This window comes from Solea senegalensis, linkage group LG4, assembly GCF_019176455.1.
Source record: "Solea senegalensis isolate Sse05_10M linkage group LG4, IFAPA_SoseM_1, whole genome shotgun sequence".
In the NCBI taxonomy this organism is placed as follows: domain Eukaryota; kingdom Metazoa; phylum Chordata; class Actinopteri; order Pleuronectiformes; family Soleidae; genus Solea; species Solea senegalensis.
The window spans coordinates 3441845-3464056 of NC_058024.1; the positions used below are offsets into that span (position 1 = coordinate 3441845).

At 39.7% G+C, this 22212-nt stretch overlaps 3 protein-coding genes across 21 annotated transcripts in view; 2 read left to right on the top strand and 1 right to left on the bottom strand.

Annotated features, from left to right (window-relative positions):
• The first annotated feature begins 2029 nt into the window (after positions 1–2029).
• Positions 2030–5933, top strand: cd8b (cd8 beta). Its single transcript, XM_044023308.1, has 7 exons — positions 2030–2184; positions 2946–3296; positions 4045–4131; positions 4791–4886; positions 4989–5022; positions 5114–5168; positions 5248–5933. Exons 1-6 carry the CDS (start codon positions 2130–2132, stop codon positions 5130–5132), a joined length of 642 nt encoding a protein of 213 aa, XP_043879243.1. The 5' UTR covers positions 2030–2129; the 3' UTR covers positions 5133–5168; positions 5248–5933.
• A 6655-nt stretch (positions 5934–12588) lies between these two features.
• cd8a (CD8a molecule) lies at positions 12589–14855 on the top strand. The gene is made up of 6 exons (XM_044024335.1): positions 12589–12853; positions 12980–13303; positions 13382–13477; positions 13560–13670; positions 13792–13831; positions 14383–14855. Exons 1-6 carry the CDS (start codon positions 12805–12807, stop codon positions 14432–14434), a joined length of 672 nt encoding a protein of 223 aa, XP_043880270.1. The 5' UTR covers positions 12589–12804; the 3' UTR covers positions 14435–14855.
• Positions 14856–15494: 639 nt separating this feature from the next.
• The window catches only part of cast (calpastatin), a 50739-nt gene continuing 44021 nt past the window's right edge, over positions 15495–22212 (bottom strand). For 16 of the 19 annotated variants that reach the window (XM_044024318.1, XM_044024330.1, XM_044024329.1 and 13 more), the window contains 16 exons: positions 21823–21930; positions 21702–21740; positions 21328–21408; positions 21145–21249; positions 20949–21065; positions 20740–20853; positions 20048–20110; positions 19870–19971; positions 19589–19714; positions 19277–19369; positions 19152–19187; positions 18953–19069; positions 18499–18585; positions 17785–17814; positions 17403–17512; positions 15495–16492 (listed from right to left, as the gene is read on the bottom strand). In XM_044024318.1, coding sequence (XP_043880253.1) covers positions 17411–17512; positions 17785–17814; positions 18499–18585; positions 18953–19069; positions 19152–19187; positions 19277–19369; positions 19589–19714; positions 19870–19971; positions 20048–20110; positions 20740–20853; positions 20949–21065; positions 21145–21249; positions 21328–21408; positions 21702–21740; positions 21823–21930 — 1320 coding nt within the window. In that variant the 3' untranslated portion in view covers positions 15495–16492; positions 17403–17410. The remainder of the gene's footprint in view (positions 16493–17402; positions 17513–17784; positions 17815–18498; positions 18586–18952; positions 19070–19151; positions 19188–19276; positions 19370–19588; positions 19715–19869; positions 19972–20047; positions 20111–20739; positions 20854–20948; positions 21066–21144; positions 21250–21327; positions 21409–21701; positions 21741–21822; positions 21931–22212) is intronic. The other 3 variants (XM_044024315.1, XM_044024319.1, XM_044024317.1) reach the window with 3 other exon arrangements.

The following is a 22212-nucleotide window of genomic DNA, read 5'->3' on the forward strand; positions in this document are numbered from 1 at the left end:
ACACGTGATCCAACACGCATGTGGGCGCTGCTGGATAGAAGTGCTGGAGCGTAATGGACTGCTTAAATCGGAGATTTTAGAGCCAGTCCGATATAATCCGATACTCAGTTTTTAGTCTGATATCGGACCGATATTCGATATCAATATCGGATCGGGGCGTCGCTACCGGTATGTGACTGGTTTTCCACAACACAGCTAGTTTCGCTGTTCCCGCCAGACTTAACCACGCCTCAGGTGACATCTCAGCAGTGATGTGCGGTCAGGGGAGGCGGAGCCAAGAAACATACTAACAATGATAAAAGAAAATCAATTTGTCCACGTGACTGTTCTATAAATGAGTTTTCTGTATGATGAAATGTAAGCATTTCCTGTTTAAATACATCGCTCTGTGCTGCACACACTGACTGAAGCAGGCAGTTAGGATTAGGATTAGGCACATGGATTTACAGTATACTGTATATATATACATATATAGGTAAGACCACACACCATTTTCAATTTTAATTAAAACAAGAGAGATCAGCCAAACAAAATCATTTAAATTTTAAAAAAATCATATTCGACCTTATATTGATAAATATTCTTTTTTGACTCTCAGATCATTTCCATCTAAAGGGAGAATCCTGAAAGCAGTGGTTCCTAAACCCTGGGGCAGGACCCACACATGGGCGGCAGAAGATTTTGTGAACTGTGAAACTCAAATGTACGTACGTATCCTTTAAACATCATGCATAAAACAGGTTTCTCTCATCACCACAGATGTAGTCCACGGTGATTTGAGTTCAGACGGAGAGTCTGCAACGTCTTTGAAAAGTGAGTTTGTTTGAGAAACACTGTCTTCAGTCGTGAGACACGGTGATGGAGACAAACAGAAAAACATGTCAACGTTTTTCATGGACTTCATTGACTCCAGTCTTGTTTTTAATGTGAGGTTTTGCAGGTTTTGTGACTGATTATTGTATAATAATTAAAGGTTGATGCAGCACAAAATGAGTTATTCTAAATGACTAACAGAGGCTTTATTTGTGTGTATTTGTGTGTATTTGTGTGTACTGGGACATTGACAGCTTTGTTTCCTGTCTTCTGTCTCTTCATGATCTTTGTCAAACTAATGACTTATTTTAATCATATTAGTTTGATTTGAACTGTCAGTGATTTGAGGTTTGAGAAACTAAGAAGAAGAAATGATTTTAAAATTATAAATTTCAAAATCCAACCCAGCATTATTTCTATACATATATATATATTCATATAAAATGCTGTACACAGAATTGAAATACTTATTACAATATTACAAAACAAAAGATATTAAAATAAGGCCACGTTTTAAAGAACACACACACACACACACACACACACACCACACTCACCTTCATTTTAAATGAAAAATCTTTACGTTTTTAGACGAGTTTGAAAAGCAAATGAATATAACTGATAATATAACTGAGTAATGTACAAATAATTTGTTCTGATCATTAAGAATAAATCATTTCACTGCTTTTTTCTGATGATCGATGACACTAGTCGTCATTTTTATGAAAAGTTCAAATGAAAAGAATAGTGAGTTTTCAACACTGACACTGTGTGACTCTGTGGCTGTGTGGCTTGATGTTGGCATACAGACAGACAGACAGACAGACAGTGTGTGGTGTATAAGTAGGACTCTGTTCAGGTCTATAGGTCACACACCTGGGCAAAGACTGCACTGCAGCGTGCACAACAACTCTCTCGCTGTTCTCAGCTGTTTGTCGTGATCAGTGTGATAAACAGCTTTGTATCGAGCGTCGCTGAAGAATAAAACTCATTCAAAACTCTTCTAATCTCTCTTTGCTTCTTCTCTCACGCTCTGGTATTTTTCATATAAGTGATTTTTTGAAGTCTTCTGGTTTGGTTATATGTCTTACATATAGGCCCTGCATGTGTGTGTGTGTGTGTGTGTCATATTGGGGTTTCACCTTGGCCCTCAGCTCAGCTCAGCTCAGCTCAGCTCAGTTCCTCCCATCACCTCTGACAGATAGACAGCAGGAAAAGAAACTGTCATCACTTTTTCCTCAGCCACCTCTGAAGACACAAAGACACACACACACAGACAGACACACACACACACGTCTGACGGACGAGTAGACAGAATGAGCGCGCTGCTGTGGACTTGGACAGTGTTGAGCGTCTCTCTGTGGACGGCAGGTTTGACCTTCAACTTTCTAAACTTTGTTATTTTTATAAACACTCGTCGAGCGAGGCGTCAGTGTCCTCCTGCACTTTAACTTCAATTATATTACATGTCATTATTAATAATAGTATGTCTCTAACGTTGTTAGAAATTTTACTCATGCTTCTCATGATTGTCATCATTCTTATTATTTTAACTTTTGATTCTGTAAATGTCTCCATCAGAGTATCGTTCTTGTGTTAAGGCGTTGAAATGAAACTGAAGAATTATTTAACGTGTCGTAAACATGTCGAGTGCAAGTACACGTCGGTGAGAAGTCTGTGATCGTCGAGTATGAACCTTTCACACACACACACACACAGCCTTTAAAATGCTGCTCACCTTTAGAGATGTACTTTAAGACGAGTGATTGCAACAGTTTATGGCCAACGTATACGTACGTGCACTTCAAAACACACACACACACACACACACACACACACACAGGCCTCAGAGCTGTGATGACATTGCTTAAACGTTGCATAAATCCGCCTCCTCCTCATTTTGCTATTTTCAAAAATGTCAACATCACAAGTAAATTATTCCTCACAGTTGAGCTTCTTTAACTCTTGCCACACTTAGAAACACTGGAGTGTTGGAAGTAACACGACCTTAAACTTCATTTTCTGTAGGGAAAGTAAACTGACTATTTTGACCTTAGATGACATTAAAGTGTCTCTGACCTCTCCCCTCTGTGTGTGTGTGTGTGTGTGTGTGTGTGTGTGTGCACCTGCAGGCTCCTGTCAGCTTCTGCTGCAACAGCCCGTCACAAACCTGTACCCTAAACTCAACGATCAGGAGACTGTTGAGTGCAACTGCGGGATCTCCTCCTGTGAGTCCGTGTACTGGTTCAGAACCGACCCCGCAAACGACAGCTTCCTCTTTTTAGTCAAACACAACAACGCCGAGCGCGTCTTCTACGGGCCCAATGTCGACCAGACGCGGATTAAACCGTCCAAGAGAGGACTGTCCTTTGTGCTGCGCGTCCTCCGTGTGCAGAAGCACGACAGAGGGATTTACTCCTGTGTCGTAAAGGACAAGACCAACAGAGAGACATGGAGGCCGGGCACTTTCCTTCACCCAGGAGGTTTGTGTCCTCAAAGACATCCACGCGCTTCATTTGCAGCTTTTAAATCAGTTTTCACATCAAGTGGCACGATATATAAGATTAAGAATTGATTAAATTAATTAAAATAAGACAGTCCTTTATTATTAATAAATAATAAACGTGCATTTTCACATCTATTAATGTACGATATAGAAAGATATGAACAATTAAGACTAAAAATAATACAGCAGAATATACAGAATAAACATAAACCTTTTGTCACTGCACTGTCAACATTTACTAAATATCAGAGTTTAATATGTGATTGACTTTTCTCACCAAAGTCTACATTCACCCGCCGCTGTGGCTCAGCGGTGGATTGGGTTGGAGGTTTCCTCAAATTCTGGGATAAAATGGCGAGACGTTGTATTTTCACAGACGTCCACCTTCAACACTTTGGTTTTTTTTTTTTTACATTTTTTATATATTATTCTGTACAAGACTCGACTCGATGACGTCGTCAGTTTTAAATGGAATATACAGAACAATCACATCTGACAAGAACTGTAGACAGGAAGTTGCTAAGAGAAGAACAAACGTACAGATCAAACATAACGAGTACGTGAATGTCTTTAAAACCAGGCACACACATATATATATATATATATATATATATATATATGTATATATATATATATATATATATATAAAACTGAATGAGCCTGATGGGTGTTTGTGTTCTCTGAGTGCTCTCTCTTTAACCCTGTGTTTGCTGTGGATGTGACAGTGAATCCTCCGACCAAACCTCCTCCGACCAAACCTCCGCCTGTCAAGCCTGGCTGTCGCTGTCCTAAGAGGAGGAATCCTCCACGCGGTAACGTCTGCACTTTGTTTGTGTCAGTCAATTATTTGTGTGCTGTGTACTGGGTGAGTTTTAAAGGGACAGTTTTAGGTTTTGTAACGTCTGGATCCAGACGTTACAAAACCTAAAACTGTCCCTTTAAAACTAGAGATTAGAGCCTTTTAAGTTTGGGTCTGAATCCAAAAGACATTTGCCAATAAAACAATGCCAATAAGTACTAAATGCAGTACTTTTAACTATTTAACTTAAATGAATGCTAAAAGTATTTGAGTTTTATCACTAATCCATGGTGGATTTGGTCCTAAACTGAACGGACTCGACTTTGGTACAGCCACAAACAGCTGATACATGATATGAAGCAACAAACATATTCTTAAAACGCCACAGGATAAATCAGGGCTAGATTTTATAATAAGTGTTTTTATTTTTCGCACTTGGTTAATTCTCCCTGTACCAGCACCCGAAACAAGTCACATGTGCTGATGTCACATGGCAACAAAGCATTAAAGCTTGCCTGTAAAAACAATAAAATAAAAAATAGTAACTAACATCATTAAGGACCAAATGCACTTTGAAATAGTCCGATTTGAACTCTTTCAGTGTTCATTTAAAGCTAAAATAGTTTTTAACTCTTTGAGCGTTAAGTTAATACTGTGGTGCGTTTGCTGTAGATGAGTCTGGATGTGACGCCCTGGTCCTGTGGCCGTTGGTGGGCTTGACTGTGGTCCTGGTTGTGACTCTCATCTGCACACTCTACTACTTCAGCCGTGAGTAAAACATCAAAGTCAACTTGAAATAAAATAATTTAAGTCATTTAAATAATAATAATAATAATAAAAAAAAACTTAACTTTCTTTCTTTTTTTGCAGGGCTGCCAAAAAAATGCTACCACCACTTTGGAAAGTAAGACGACGACCTTCTCATAGTATGATTTATACTTACAGTACTGCGACTGACCATTCACTCGTCAAACTTTTTGTTTTCCTCTGTCAAGAGTGAGACAGATGTCGTGAAGAGCCGCGGCTGCGACTGCTTCCATCAAACTCTAAGTAGGTGGAAGTCACAAAAGAACATGGTTTGCAGCCATAGAGTTGTACAACTCATCCTCTTGTATTCATGTGTTCACAGCTTCCCTTGAGCTGAAGTCCAGTGCAGCATGAAGGATAAAGTGTGTGCGCGCACATGGTCGGAGAAGAGTTTCATACTGAGCTTTGAGCAGCAGAGGCCGCGTCATGTAACATAAGATTGTGATATATTGACTCTTCCAGTGTAAAGTTGTTTTGTTTTTTTTTTGTTGTGTGGTTTTTGTGTAAAGTTAGATTTTTAGGCTCAACTCATTAAATCCATGTCACTGAAGTATGTGCCTCATTCTCTGTGGACTTTGGTGTGAGAGGACGAGCCGTTCACACAAGGACAGAGTGCGCTCATTTTCCATCTATATGTAATAATAATATGCATCACTTTATCAGCTTTAGTGGCTTTTTATTATCATTATTATTGTTATTAATTATGGAAAAACACAGCTGTACTTTTGTGATACACAATGCGTAAATGAGTATTATGGGATGGGTCGGTGAGAGTCTATACCCACCGATGACGTCAGTCATTTTCAACAGATAACGGGGGAAAATGATAGAAAGAAAAAATCTGATCACCGTCAAACCTCAAGTGTTGTATCTCAGCGACACCTGAACACATCACGATGCATTTTTATCACGTAAACTGGTCAAATGAAGCAGACTTTCACCACGTTTCTTACTGTAAATGTTTCGTCTGGAAGAAGCGAATAAAAGTGATGTATTTCTGACAATGAATGAAGTCTTTTTAATTGTTCAATTCATCTGGAGACACCTTTTTCTTTTTTTCCACAACAACATACCGTGTGTGTGTGTGTCTGTGTGACATATGACAGGTTTGGAGGTGGGTGTTGAACTTCCATTGTCAATATCGTGTTCAGAGGAAGTTGAGTAAGGAGGGAGGTGAGATGTTGGTATCACAGGTAATTGTGCAACTCTTTGCTTTGTATGGTTTCTATTCAGTGTCGGCAGTTGCTGCTGCTGCATATCTGGGACTTTAACGTGAGCTTTAAGTGTCATTTTCTCTCATGACTTGATTGTCCTCAATCCATCAGATGTAACACCTGTTAATGAGCATCAGTGGATGTTCAGCACATGTCTGTGTGTCACTTTCATGATCCTGTAAATTGTTATTATTATTATTATTATATTGGCTTATTTTTGTTCATTTTCACACTATTAGATCTCCTTTTTCTTAATTTCATCTTGAACTCAGCAGCTAATTCTGTATTTCAATTGCATTTTAAGGATGTTTTGTTATTTATCAATTTAATAATTATGTCCAACATGTTGCTATTGTTGTCTGCACACACAAAAACATACAGGGTTCTGACTTCATGAACAAAATTCTGGTTTTAGATCATCAAAGTCAAAGTCAACTTTATTGTCAATTCAGTCACATGCACAAGACACAGAGGCAATGAAATAACATTAAAAATATTACAAGTGAATATGTACAGGAATAATAATAGATTCATATCTATGTGCATGAAACATCTACGTACATAAACTTTAATTTAAACACAGAATAAAATACAAACTACATGTGTTCATGTTAAGATCAAATAATAAAAAAGCTTTTTACATCTTTTGCGCTCTCTTTGTCGATCTCACTTTCTTTCTCTGACACACACACACACACACACACACACACACCTGTGCCGCTGAGGGTGTGTGTGTGTGTGTGTGTGTGTGTGCGACCCTTTCCTGTGTGCTGGAGAAACAGGAGAGACAGACACGTCTTCACTGAGATGTTATCGCTTCACTCAGCTTTGAGCTCTTCATCTACTCTGAAACAAAACAACCACACACTTACCACAGAGCTAACCACAGGCACTGACACTGAGACAGGCACTGACACAGAGACAGGCACTGACACTGGCAGAGAGACACAGAGAGGGAGACACAGAGACCCTGACACTGACAGAGAGATACAGAGACACAGAGATAGACACTGACAGAGAGACAGGCACAGGCATTGACAGAGAGACAGAGACAGGCACTGACAGAGAGACACAGAGATAGGCACTGACAGAGACACAGACACGGGCACTGAAAGAGACACACAGAGAGACACAGAGACAGGCACTGACAGAGACACAGAGACAGGCACTGACAGAGAGACACAGAGACAGGTACTGACAGAGACACAGAGACAGGCACTAACAGAGACACAGAGACAGGTACTGACAGAGACACAGAGACAGGCACTGACAGAGAGACACAGAGACAGGCACTGACAGAGACACAGAGACAGGCAGACAGAGACAGAGACAGGCACTGACAGACACACAGAGACAGGCACTGACAGATAAACAGAGACAGGCACTGACAGAGAGACAGGCACTGACAGAGAGACAGAGACAGGCAGACAGGCAGGCAGTGACAGAGAGACACAGAGACAGGCACTGACAGAGACACACAGAGACAGGCACTGACAGATAAACAGAGACAGGCACTGACACAGAGACAGGCACTGACAGAGACACAGAGACAGGCACTGACAGAGAGACACAGAGACAGGCACTGACAGAGAGACACATAGACAGGCACTGACAGAGACACAATCTGACTCTATTTCTGAATGCATGCAACACTTTTATTAACTCTTTAGGACATGTTCTTGACCAGTGGTCCTCAAGAAGGTCAAAACCTGGTCCTAATCAGTTTTTTCCAAACTATTTATATGAGGATCCACTTTTTAAACATGGCAAACTATTGTGAGCCAAATCATGGTGACAAGTGGTCATTTGTGCAGTGATGTCGTGACTCATTTAGTCACATGTCTGACATAAATATAACTGGTTTGATTAAAGAGAAAACTCCTGTGACACATCTATACAAAGAAAACTGAATTAAATGAACTTGAATTGAACAAGGTAAACCAAGAAGACAAAAAGCAAAAACAAAAGTGTGACCCTGCATTAATACTGTCATACAATCACGCTTCATATAATGGAACTATCCCTTTAATAAGAAGAATACACGTTTTATTGATGATGATCATTCAAGTGAAGGAAATTCATTGTTGGTAAAGTAGAAAGTGTCACACTGTTAATAAACTACTGTGTTGTATCCTGCACACTCTTTTGATAATTACATAAAAAATACACAAAACTACAAGACAAAGAAACACAAAGCTACAAAGAAATGACACATTCGACTTCTCAGTTTTCCTTCCACAAGTTCAAATTAAATGTAAACTCTTGAGAGAGAACCACTGCTACAAGTTTAACAATGTAATTACTTAATAACAATGTAACACTTTCAGGTTTCACTATTTATCATTTTTAAGACGTTAAAAAGCAGTTTAGAATCAAAATATAAGAATGTAACAATGTGCATACATCACTCACTGTTAACTCTGACTTCACATAGAAAAGTCCCAATTTTCAGCTCAGCGTGACATAAACCATATATACTGTATATACGTATATATATACATATATATATATTATTAGATATATTATATTGGGATGAATAATGCATTTAAAAAAATACAGCATGCTGTATGTCACAGTGTTTAATTACAGGACTTTGAAACATAGGTAACACTTTAAAGCCACTGCATAAATTAAATGTATAATTATTAATTGGTAAAATCATGTAACAGAAGTCAACGGCATCACAGTCAACTGCACATGTTCAACAACAGCCGTTCAACCTTTAATAGCTTCCCCCCTAAACACTGGCAGATGGGAACCAAAAGCAACAGGAGTGACTGTTTATTAGTATAGTATAGTATATGTATATAATAAGTTAATACTTTTTTTTACACCAAATATTGATTTGATTTAAACTGTTCTTTGTATTTTGTAAACTGAATAAAAATAAACTTGAATTTATAGTTGTGAAGGTATTCTTACTATTTTGAATAAAATAACTGAGTAATTTAAAACCACATACTGTATATAAATGTCAGCCACGTCCACCTAATGTCATTTGAAATGCTGAATCATTTTGAAATATGAGAGAGAAGTTTGAAAAATAATTAAAAATGAATGCATGTTGTTTAGAACACACACATGAATCATGTGTACGTAAACCATATCCATACAATACAATGAAAACGACAGAGTTTACTTTTGACATATTATAGTCAAACTAAGACACAGTGGAAAATCATATTTTTGAAATCACATTATTGACATTTTACAGAACTCCATCTGTGACCACAATTCAAATAGTTACCAGAGGTATTTACTGTAAACATCACACACACACACGCATGGTCCCAACAACCAAAGGCTTCTGCTTGAGATCGATTCCTTCATGTCTACATACTCACCCTCCTTGTTGCTCTTGGTTTCATTTAACAACTCCAAATCCCACAATTCCTGAAACTACCAGAGCAGCAACAGGACAGAGAGGTGAAGGACTGATGACCTCCACTGTCCACAGACTGCTGCTGCTGCTGTTGCTGCTGCTGCTGCTTCTCTGACTGCAATTTAATTTCACCTTGTGTGACTCTACGATTCTCACACACACACACACACACCTGGTTTCAGGTTGGATCCCCCTCGTGTGACTAAGACAGGGAAGCCCATGCAGCAGGTGTGTGTTTGTGGGTGAGTCAAAGCTGAATCACGGGTGTGGAAGCTGGAGTGGGCTCACTGAGAGCGTTTTGACTGGGTGTCCCCTCTTAGATTAAAAGCATCAACAGATTCCCCTGCTTACTGAAAATGATGCATGAAACCTGAAACCAACTTGGTTTCCAATCATGGTTTCATTTGCAATAAATGTCACCAATAAAGAAAGAAAATGAAGTTCATATTAACACCTGCAGTCAGAGGGAGTTGTGTTCTTCCGCATCAGATTATTACATACGTCTCAGTCTTGTTCCACCCACCAGTGAAACAGATGCATCGCCTACACACAAATGTCAGCAGTTGTTGCCTATTATTAAGAGTTGTGTTGACTTTCCATCAGTGAACAGGAAACTGGAGGTGAGACCCTGAATGCTGAATGTGAGGCCCTGAGCGCTGGAGGTGAGACCCTGAACTCTGGAGGTGAGGCCCTGAGCACTGGAGGTGAGACCCTGGAGGTGAGGCCCTGAACGCTGGAGGTGAGACCCCAACTCTGAGGGGAGGCCCTGAACTCTGGAGGTGAGGCCCTGGAGGTGAGGCCCTGAACGGGGGGTGAGGCCCTGAGCTGGAGGTGAGACCCTGAACTCTGGAGGGGGGAATGCTGGAGGAGAGGCCCTGAACACTGTGGGTGAGGCCCTGAATGCTGGAGGTGAGGCCCTGAACTCCTGGGAGGAAGCCCTGAACACTGGAGGTGAGACCCTGAACTCTGGAGGTGAGACCCTGAACTGTGTAGGTAAGACCCTGGAGGTAAGGCCCTGAACACTGGAGGTGAGGCCCTGAGCGCTGGAGGTGAGAACCTGGAGGTGAGACCCTGAACTGTGTAGGTGAGACCCTAAACTCTGGAGGTGAGCCACTTTACTGTAAATTACTATATAGACAAACATGCATGTTAAAAGTCCAGTTTTACTTGGATTAAGACAATAAATCAGTTTTCTCAATGTCATGTAAACACATTAGTCTGACTAAAATGGAGCTATAGTCGGACTAACATACCTGGATAATGCGGCTCAAAGTCTGATGCACCCGCATTTAAATCACTTACCCATCGATGATGCCTCAGTGACACAAAGTGACCACACGAGGCAGCAGCAGACCAGCAGCAGAGTCACTGCAAACTAACAAAGAAATAAACAACAATATAAAGCTGCTGTTAATGTCAGTAATAACTGTTCTGCACTGAGAGTTAAAACGACATTAAAAGATTAAAGTAAGTGTAAATGTCCATTATTGTAAAGTGTAAAATATGCATCCTTTAACTATGACTTCATAAATGTATGGGAGTACAGAATAAACACGACTTAACTGTAATGAAGCATTTATTAAACATTATTCACCTTTGTTAATGTTAATCTTTGTGACCCTTATTTTAAAGTGAGAACCATCAACGACACACATGTTTAATATCTGTGTCGTTGGAGCTTTAATAAACATGAACAATGGTTAATAAATGTTTGAAGTAATGTTTATTAACAGTTATTAACTGATGTTACCAGTAATTTAAAAAAAAACCTGTAAATGATAATACTGATAATAATAATAATAATTGTTATTATAATAACGATAATGTAATAGTAATAATAATAATAATAATAATAATAATAATGATGATAATATAACAATAATAATGATAATAACAATAATAATAATAATTATTATTATTATTATATTATTATAATAATAATAATACTAATAATGATATTATAATGATAATAATAATAATAATATAATAATAAAACATGAATTAGCAGTGAGTATTTACTGATGTTATTGACATTATTGTGAAGTGTTGTGGACATTAAAGTGAAAGTGTGTCTGTGTTCAATCACCAGTGGACAATTATAACACTTAACAACAACTACTAACTGTTACTGACTGCTCATCTCATTTCATTCAGTTCAGTTTAGAGGAGATCTGAAAATCAATTTTCATAAATGAATGAATTTCACTCAGGCCACACCCACGGGCACAGACCACACCCACGGGGACAGAAGACATCAGGGAAGTATCACAGGAAACTTGACCTCAGGGTAACGCTCTCTTCATCTTCATCATCGCTGTCGTCTCCTCTCATCAAATGATAGAATTCTCCGCTGCTGATCTAACACAAACACACTTTCACTTTCAATCTCCACCTGATTGTGACACTTGTTTGTGTCTTACTGTGTACGCAGCCCTGCGCTAATACACAAACATACACATAAAGTGAACTGAATGAAATGAGATGAACAGTCACTCACAGTTAGTAGTTGTTAAGTGTTATCATTGTCCACTGGTGATTGAACGCAGACACACTTTCACTTTAATGTCCACACACTTCACAATAATGTCAATAACATCATTATTGACGACGAAAAAATAACAACAATCAAACACTGGATACATGTAATCACTGTGTATTTCATTTGTAAATGCCACCGTATGTGTACATGACGTGTGTATATATATGTATATATATATATATATATATATAGATATACATTCATCGTTATTTATCATTTATTTATAGAAAGTGTGGTTTCAGGTGCATTTCAGGTTGAATGCCAAATTACAACTTCTGTAGTTTACAGTGACAATAAAGTTGAATGTAATTTAAAATGACCTTTGAACCTGAATAACATTCATAAACGATCATTTGAAACAACAACACTGTTGATAGGGTATTTGTGAATAAAGAGAAGACGTGAGCTTCGCACACCTTACATTATAACATGTGCTCTGTGTGTGTGTGTGTGTGTGCGTCACACACTGTAACCTGTGGACAGTGTGTGTGTGTGTGTGTGTGTGTGTGTGTGTCTCAGCTTGCACACGGGTGGGCTCCACTTGTCGACATGTGGCAGACCACGACTGTTGCTGCACGAGGCCTCTGCACCGCTCTGCTGCAATGATCCCATTCGACAGAGATGCAGAGAAGAAGGTTACAGGTGGGGCGTGGTTTGATATCTCACTGAATTATCTGTGTGTGCAGACTCCAGCAGGCACCGCAGAGACTCGCTTTGCAGCTTTTTGTCATCGGTGACATTAAAATGGACCAAAAGTGGATTCAGATTCTGCTGATTCTGGCGTTTTATCAAAGTAAGTCCGCTGAATTACTCTTGTGACCGCTGTATCCTCCGTCCATTTCCTGTGCTTTGCTTTGGGGTAAGTGATGTTGAAGGTTGATGTGAACGAATGCGTCCATTTCATCACATTTGTGTTCAGAAATGGCTCGTGGAGCTGTCGCCACAGTCGTCAAAGAAGGGGACAAAGTTGAAATCAAGTGCCAGCCCGCTGAAGTCGGCAGCATGGTCATCTGGTTCCGAGTGGTGGAGGAATCAGAGATGGAGTTTATCGGCTCTTTCTCCAACACTGGCAGCATAAAGAGCAAACAGACGCCTTTCACCTCATTCTTTGGTCACTCAAAGATGGAGCAACACATCCTGACAGTGAAGTCGTTCAGCAGAGATCGAGACAGTGGCACGTACAGCTGTGCCAGCATTAAAAGCAACGAGCTCAAGTTTGGCAAAGTGACCAAACTGACTGGAGGTGAGTGTTTTTGTTTGTTTCTCAAAGTAGGACATGAGATGGATTGACTTTTCACATCGCACCCCTCCTTGGTCTCAGAAAAAAGAGCGGAAGTTGTGACTGCAGTGGCCGTGGCCACCACCCAGACGAAGCCCCCCACGACCACCACGGCCTGTCTTTGTCCAAACAACAAAGGTAAAACATGAAGCTCTCACTGACTCCGAGTGTTTGTACAAAGTGTTTCTGAGCAGCTGCTCAATGACGACGTGTTCCGCAGAAGAGAAAACCACTTTGTCGCAGTTCTGCTCTCCGCTCATTCTGGGCCCGGTGGCCGGAGGCTGTGGCCTTCTTCTCCTGCTCCTCGTCATCGCCGTCCTCTACTGCAACCGTAAGTCCAGTCTGCATCGCATGATTTTAACAGCTGACCCCTGACCCCTCACAGTTCAGCTCTTTTTTTATTATGTAATATGTAATTATAAATGTAAGCACTGTTATTGATAACCTTGTAGGAATAAGGACACGCAGATGCCCACACCATCACAAACGAAAGTAAGTCATTTATTTCCCTTTTTCTTTACATTTAGAAAAACAGTAGTAGTTTCAATCATCCAAACATTTTTAAATATTACATTTTTCCTTATTATATATTATATTGTAGACGTGTTCATTCCAGGACACTCCTCAGAATTCATATATGAGTGAATAATATACTGTTTTAAACCTGTAATCTGTATAATTTCAGAGCCTGAATGTATGTGAGAATAATATACTAACATATGCGGGACATACTGTAAATGTCATATATTACAAATTAAATAATTGCTCACAAATTCAAAATAGTGAAAGTCTGTGAATAACATCCTCCTTTTCTGTAATTAAGCGTTTATTACCATTGTTAATGTTTAAGGAACATTATTTAATAATGGTTTATAAATGCTTCGTTTGAGTTATTTCGCGTTATTTTCTGAACACAAAAGCTTTGATGCTGATTAAGAAGATGAATTCTATATTATTAAATGATATTATTTTGTCATGACTGTGATCAGTGATGTATTTTGTCTGAATATTGATTTTAAAATGATGTTGTGTGTTTTGTGTAGAGTGCGGATGATGGCTCCTCAAAAACAAATGATGACCAACCGGCACGTTTAATTGAAACGTCTTGAAACCAGAGTGCAGTTCACACTGTTTGCTTATCTTCACATCTTCCAATTCACTGTCAAATTATTTGCTGGGAATTAATGCATAAAAAGGTTATTTTCAACTTTAAAAGCTCTTCAGATTTAGTCGATTGCTGAGTGTTGTCGATCCGTCACGCTGTGGATCATAGTAAACAAATCAAAACCTGGCATATTCTGTTTCATTTGTGAAAAGAAATGTATATATTTATTTGAGCTTTTTTTTATTACATAGATTTGATTTATTAAAAAAATAAATAAATACATTTAAAAACTAGGAGACGTTATTGTCATCGTCTTTACATTGTTTCCCTTTTTCAAACGCATGTACAGTCTCTAATTTGTTGTGACTTTAAATACTGTAAAAAATAAAATAAAAATAAATGTCAACTCAATCCTACCCACAAGAGCATTATTGGATTTTGCAATGACGTGTGTTTGTGTTTATTTGTGTTTCTCACACATCCCACTCGTTTGTATTCACATTCAGTGTCTTTACACACAATTATATATATATAAATGTATATATATATATATATATACATATATACATTTATATGTATACTGACATTGTGAAGCCCCCTGCCCTGAGTGAAGAGGAAGTGGCTGCTACATCTGCACATATGAAAAACAACAACCGCGGCGTCGAAGCGAGAGAAAAATGATTCCCACTCGAGATTCCGTTCCCGTTCACTTGAAGACAAACACAATTCTCTTGCAGAGTTTATTGATTTTTATGTTGAATATAATTATTGTTTGTTTTTTTTCTTGACATATTTAGCTTTCGTTAATTCACCCACAACAAAAAAAAACAACCTTTGACATGAAAGAAAAGACGAGAGAAGAATTGAGGAGAAATCACGTGAATTGACTTGGATATAGATGATACAGTGAAAACTATTTTTTACAGTTCCTTGAACAATGACATGTTTGATTAATGCTGGGGACGTTTCTTTATAATGTTTGTTTCTCTTCACATCTTCAAATTCACGACGAATGAAGATTCTGCTCCCGTTCACTTGAACACAAACACATTTCTCTTGAAAGGTTTATTGATTTTCAAATTGAATATACTGATTTCGTCTTGACACATTTTACTTTTTATTATTCATATCTTTTTGACTCACACCCGCACACAAATTGACATGAAAAAAAAAAGAGAAAACTTGGGTAAAAATCCAAGTGGTTTTACTTCACGGATGAAAGCCTGATGTAAATTATACAGTGTTGTCTTATATATTGCAAAAACAGATATTTTTTTTTTACAGTATACAAAATCTTGGCTTACGAAGTGCACTTGCAGACACCAAACACTACATAAACCCTTCTCTTGACAGATATTTCTCTACAGAAAGAAAACAAAAATAAGGCACTTGCAAGGAGCTCTCAGATTCAGAACAAAGCGGAACACCTCCTGACAATCCTCCACATATTTAATCATGTAAACAACGAGCAGTCCAAACCACGAGCACACTGAGCTGTACACTAGTGTCTTAACAGCGTCTGACCACGTCGTGATAGAGGAACTATTTATTTTCGTGTACATGAAGATTGCACAAACTTCCCGATACTATACACCCGGTCCACGCCGCTCCCACACACCAGCTGTCAGTCACAACACTGGAAAATTAGAAAGATGAGATGGATGTTCATGCAACGCCTTCCTTCCTGCCGCCAGCAACCAGAAGAACATGTTTTTTTAACACGTCTCTCAAACTTTTCCCTCCTCTCTTTTCTTTCTTTGTCTGTTCTCATCACTTTCTTCACATCCATCTTGTTTCAAAAAGTCTTTCTCAGAAACCTACAGAAACTGAAAGCTCCTCATCCACAGAGACATGAGAAAGGACGGCGTTGCACGCAGTGTGTGTGTGTGTGTGTGTGTGTTCGTGTATGTCTGTGTGTGTGTGTGTGTGTGTGTGTTGAAGGGCATGTCTAGGTGTGTCTTTCATCCAATATACATTCTTGAGGATTTAGAAAAATAGAATCATCATCCAGAGAGCAGCTTGTGCGTCCCTGTGGCCTCCAGGACAACCTGCAAAGACATCAATAATAATAACATGTTATACTGAGGAATGGCAACACGTGTCTGAACTTCAAAGACATCATCCTGTGTAACAAGGACGAAATCACCAGCCCACAACATGACTCAGCTAAAATGACTATATATACATATATATACACATATGTATATATACATACTGTATATATGGGGGAAATTGGATACATTTGAAACATTTGCTCCTTCAGAATTAAAATAATAGGAATAAAATTAAGAAAACTCAATATTAGCAACAGATAAAATATGTACATTAACATGGAATGTAAACATTACAAGAAATATGTTGTATATATATATATATATATATTAATTTTATTTTTTTTGTATGATTTTTAACATCTGTCTACAGAAGAAAAATAGCCTGTTTTTGTCCCTGTTAACTAAACCAATGAATAAATACAAATTAAGTAAGAGATCTGACCTCAATGTTAATGAAAATATAAACAGAATGGGTGAATGGAAAGTACATACAGGAAGTGAAGAGAAACAGAAACTGTACTCATTTATATTCATATATATGTATATAAATTAGTGTAAATTATGTAGTATATATATATATATATATCTTATAATGCACTTCATTATTATATGTATACAATATACTTTACCCAATTTCCCCTTGGGGATAAATAAAGTTATCTATCTATCTATCTATCTATCTATCTATCTGTATATATATTATATCATATAATGTCCTTCATTATTATTAGTGCCTTAACAGAGACATTTAAGGTTTTACAGCAGCACAGACAGTAAAAAATATCAAACATGCATTATTATCATGGAGGAATGTAAAAATATCGCCTGAGGCCATTTATTGTCATCTTTAGTCACAAAAGAGGAGCAGGAGGAGGAGGAGGAGGAGGAGGAGAAGTCATCTCACCTCGCGGTCTAGCTCTTGCCTCCCTTCTTTGTGGACTTTGGCACAACGTCTGTGCTGAGCTGAGCTGAGTGCTGCTCAGCGGCAGACGGCTGCTCCTCTGCATGATGTTTCTGAAAACACAAAAAAAGGTTTCACTTACAAACACATGGAGGAAGAGAAGAATCATCATCTGCAGCAGCAGCAGCAGCAGCAGCAGCCGCCGCTCTGCATGCAGCAATTACAACAGCTGTGTGATTAAACATGAGGCAAAGCAAAGACAGGCAGTGTGATTCACATGCAGCGCGAGCCTCAATCATTGATGGTGAATTTGAATTTCAGTGCACTGATTCATTTGTCCAGCTGGTGGCCGGTCTTCATGCAGCAGGAACAGTAGTTTGCTTACTTTAGACTTTGACTTTGACTTGCTCTTGCCCTGTAACAAAGTCGACACCTTGGTTAAGTGCAACTGCCCCACGTTGCTCTCACAGTCGGTGAACACTGACACCGTCAGTACTGCTGAGTCAGAACTCTCCAGAGTGATGTCACCAGAAGTGCTACGTGTCTCAGGCTAGCTAGGTGTTAGCTATTGCTTGCAATTTCAGTCAATAACAGCACTGTGTGTACAAATATGACCCAATAGTAAAAGAGTCAGTGTCGATTAGCATTTAGCATTGTTTTCTTTGTTTGGTGCCCACCAGTGACACTTGGCCCTGTTAGCGTAACTGCTAGCAAAGATGGCCGACACTGTTTACATTCTGGGAATGAGGCTGAGTTAGCGTCGCAGTTTCAAGCCTCGGACCAAGTGTCCCTGGTGGACACGTAACAAAGAAAAGAATGAAGGTATTTCCTCGACTCAGGGGAAACCCTTTTCTAGTAATACAAAGCTAAATGCTAATCGGTGAAGTATTCTTTTAATAAAAGGCTAGGTGATGTTTTAAGAATAATATTCTTAAATCCTTTATCGGTATGTTGCTGCTCTACTTGTTGCACATGTTCAGTACGTTTGGGTCACTTGTGCGGTTCAATTCTTATTAGCTTCAGTAGAAGTCCTGGTCTTTTCTTGATGTGAAAGAGTGACGCATGATGGGAAGTGATGTAAGACAAATGTTCTTCTTACCTTGGGTTTGTCTGTTTTGGATTTCAACTCGGGGGCGTCTGGGAGCAGCGTGCCGGCCAAAGATTCCAGAACAGGACCTGCCATTGGCTACGAAAGAAAAACAACAACAACTCACATTTCATAACTCCCAACCTCGTGTCTTCTTATTCTGCAGGGGTCCCTACTTCCAGACACGACGCCACAGCTCAATGACTGTTACTGTTAGTGTTAGTGTTAATATTATCCTCCATCTACTGCGTGTCCTTTACTGAGGTCACATGAGGAGCTGGAACCAACCTCTTGAAATGAACAACTCATACGTGGCAAACAAACAGCCAGACAAACTCACACTTCAGAGTGTCCAGTTAACCGACTGTGGGAGGAAACCGGAGAACCAGGAAAAAACCCACGGACACACAGGGAGAACATACACACACACGCTCCTGACTGTGTTGCTGTTGAGTTTCTGTGCTACCTTCAGAGGCTCCTGCTTGGTCGTGTCTGCAGATGCTGTGACTGGTGCGACAGGTGTGGGAACAGCGGTGAAATCACTGGACAGCAGGTCCAAGGCTTTATCATCATCCATGGTCTTCTACGGGCAAGAGAAACGCGGGACATTAAACACCTGCTGCACACTTTTCCAGTATCGTTACTGCATTCTGTGACAGACTTACCTCCTTAGGTGCTGCAGGCTTTTCTTCTGCCATTTTCTTTCAAATAAAATCAATGCTTATTAGGTGAGTTGTAATTATTTTGGAGGGAAACATGAAGGCATAGAGGCTATAACAGCACAGTTTACCTTGAGATCCTCCTCAGTGGGTCTGTACTCTGGCGGCAGTGTGTCATCTCTCTCTCCCATCTTAATCAGCCTCTCTTCAACAATCTTTTTCTCCTGCAGCGACAAAACAAATCACATCTTTGTTTTCTGAAGAAAATCCAATGTCCAAAAAAATACTGGCTGTGTGTCTGAAGTTTTGCACGTGCTGGCACATTTCTATTTTCTTCTATTTGTGAAGATTTCCCATTTCTCCTTAGTTCGGTTGTTTATCTAATGTAGGACTTCTCAGAACTTAGCTTCTTTTGGTATTTGTTGAAAGCTGCTCTGCGTTACCTTGACGACGTCTTTGGCAGGGACTGGGCTGGGCTGGTGAGGGGTGGGTGCGATGTCTGCCAGTGTGTCAGACAGAGCATCCAGAGCACCCAGAGTATCCAGAGCACTGTCTGCTCCGGGCACCACCTGAGCACAGCAACGCAGGCAAACACCACCATAAATAAACACTGACAGTCCATCTTTGTGAATTTCGTTTTCTTTGTCTCGTTTTCTTTTGTCTTGTTGTTGCTGACTGCAGAATCTGTGACTACTTTATTCAACAAAAAACAAAAAGCATTGACCTGTGGGTCAGGCACTGAGGGAACGGCAGACTTCACCGCAGAAGCAGAAGATGAGGAAACAAATTCCTCTGCCAAGGCATTCAGAGCAAAATCTTTAGATGGCTGAGGGAGGGAGCAGAAGGACAGAATTATTATACTATCATCATCATCATCACCATATATCTACTGTATAGCGTACCTTTGCAGGAGGAGCTGAAGGGGAGACGACGGGAGCCTTGACGGTCGGAGCTGCTGAGCTGGTCTGCGGGTGGACGGCCATGAAGAGGAAATGTTTTTAGTTTTTAAGAATATTGCTGCTGATTTTCATTATCGATGGATCTGTCGATTACTTTTCTCCATGAATAAATAAATGTAAATGTTGATCAGTCTTTCCAAAACCTCAAAATGATGATGTCCTCAAATGTCCAGTTTTGATTATTAGAAAATATTCACATTTATTGCTTTCTTTATTTAATAAAAAAAACACATTTAATAGTTGACCATTAATTAAATCGTTGTAGCCCTACTGCTGATAAAACCACAAGACACAAAAAATCTAATTCATCCTCATAATAATAAAAAATGACATTATCTGCATTCATATTGTCTTAAAACTTAAATTTGATAGTCTTGTAAATAAACATGTTTGTTTCTATTTCAGCTTAAGTTTATATATATATATATGAAACTACTAGAGAGCTAACATAGCGTAGCACAAAGCTTTGCTCTGTCCACAGGCAAAAGTACCTGCATAAACTTTACCATGTTGCTTTTACACACAATAACAACAGATATAAAATGTAAAATTTGCTACATTTAAAATGAGAGTTAAGTGCAGCCGTGCTTTTAGGCTGCGGGTACAGTGTCGTTAAACACAGATCCACCGTGTACCTGTGCAGCAGGAGCTGAGGGAGTGACAACGGGAGCCTGGACAACAGGAGCTGCTGAGGAGCTCAGGAAGTCTCCAGACAAGAAGTCCAGAGCCTCACCTGTGCCCATGGTGGGCTGCAGGAGGAGACACAGTAAAGCATCAGTCATTATGGAATTACCTCATCACAGTGTCACCTTAAAAGCTGGGAATTCATTAAACGCAGTCTCACCTCAGGTTTAGGAGCAGGCAGCTTGTCCAGCTCCTCTTTATTAAACCTGTACTCTGGAGGAAGTGTGTCGTCCCGCTCTCCTACAAGAACACCCTTCTCCTCATTGAGCTTGTCCTCCTGTGACAACACAGAAGAAGAGAAAATGAGAACAAAAGTGCAACTGATAGATAACAACAGCAGGCTTTCTGACTCGTACCGAGACAATGTCCTCAGGTCTGAGTTTGGGGGATTCAGGTTTTGGTACGTCTGCAGGCAGCAAGTCGCCGAGAGCACCGAGAGCATCCAGAGACATGGAGGCACCCTGAGGAGAGAGCAGCGGAGGAGTTCACACAAAGCAACAGTGGAAACGTGACAATCAAAACAGAGCGAAATATCTCACCTGTGTCGTCTTGGGCTTGGCGGTGTCTGTTTTAGCAGGCGCTTTCTTACCAGCAGGGGGAGCTGCAGAGGACTCAACTTTCTACACCAAACGACACAGATGAAGAAACATCACAGAAATGACCGATAGCCTTGTTGAGTAAGAAAATAAACACACGTTACAAAGTGCTTCAGGAAACACATGACACATACGATTAGAAAAATGGTCTGATGTGAGTTTGTGCCGTAACTAACAAGGTGAATAAATACTTATCATCTTTTTCATAGAATAATGTAGACAAACTAATTCTTCTTAACTCTTCCGGTCTAAACTGTGATTGTCAAAGAACAAAAATGTACAATCAAATGAAAACATTTCAGTATCGTCATGGTTACCGTCACAGTCTGGGGGCGCTCAAACGTACAAACTGCAATCTGTGGAAAAACAGGGACACAGATTTAAACAGACATAAGAGGACATGAGACTCATGACAGTGAAACACAGCTGGACCTTTACCTCTGGCTCCTTCATGGTCGGGACCGGAGCCTGAACTCCAGAAGCTTGAGTTGGCGCCACAAAATCTTCAGAGAGCAAATCTAGAGCTGACAAATCCTCTACTTTGGCCTGGAGAATAGAAACAACGTGAGTTAGTGTTTCATTAAGAGTTTCATATGAACTACAAAGAAAAAACAGTCAAGTTTGTTTCTGCCAACACTCCCTCACTTTAGGCTACATTTATGGGATGGCTGACATGTGTTTGAAGTGCGATTGTGTGAGGAACTGCCACACAATCAGTGCTGACTGCAGCCGGCACATGCCCTGCACCGAGAGCCAGCAGCAGACACAAGCGCTCGCTCTCAGTGAAAAGACATTTTAGCCACTTAACAAAAGACTCGCCTGATAAAA

Coding starts and splice junctions, on each gene's coding strand:
- cd8b (XM_044023308.1), top strand. CDS start 2,130: ATGAGCGCGCTGCTGTGGACTTGGACAGTGTTGAGCGTCTCTCTGTGG. Junction 2,185..2,945: donor CGTCTCTCTGTGGACGGCAG/GTTTGACCTTCA, acceptor GTGCACCTGCAG/GCTCCTGTCAGCTTCTGCTG. Junction 4,132..4,790: donor GAGGAGGAATCCTCCACGCG/GTAACGTCTGCA, acceptor CGTTTGCTGTAG/ATGAGTCTGGATGTGACGCC.
- cd8a (XM_044024335.1), top strand. CDS start 12,805: ATGGACCAAAAGTGGATTCAGATTCTGCTGATTCTGGCGTTTTATCAA. Junction 13,671..13,791: donor CGCCGTCCTCTACTGCAACC/GTAAGTCCAGTC, acceptor ATAACCTTGTAG/GAATAAGGACACGCAGATGC. Junction 13,832..14,382: donor CCACACCATCACAAACGAAA/GTAAGTCATTTA, acceptor TGTTTTGTGTAG/AGTGCGGATGATGGCTCCTC.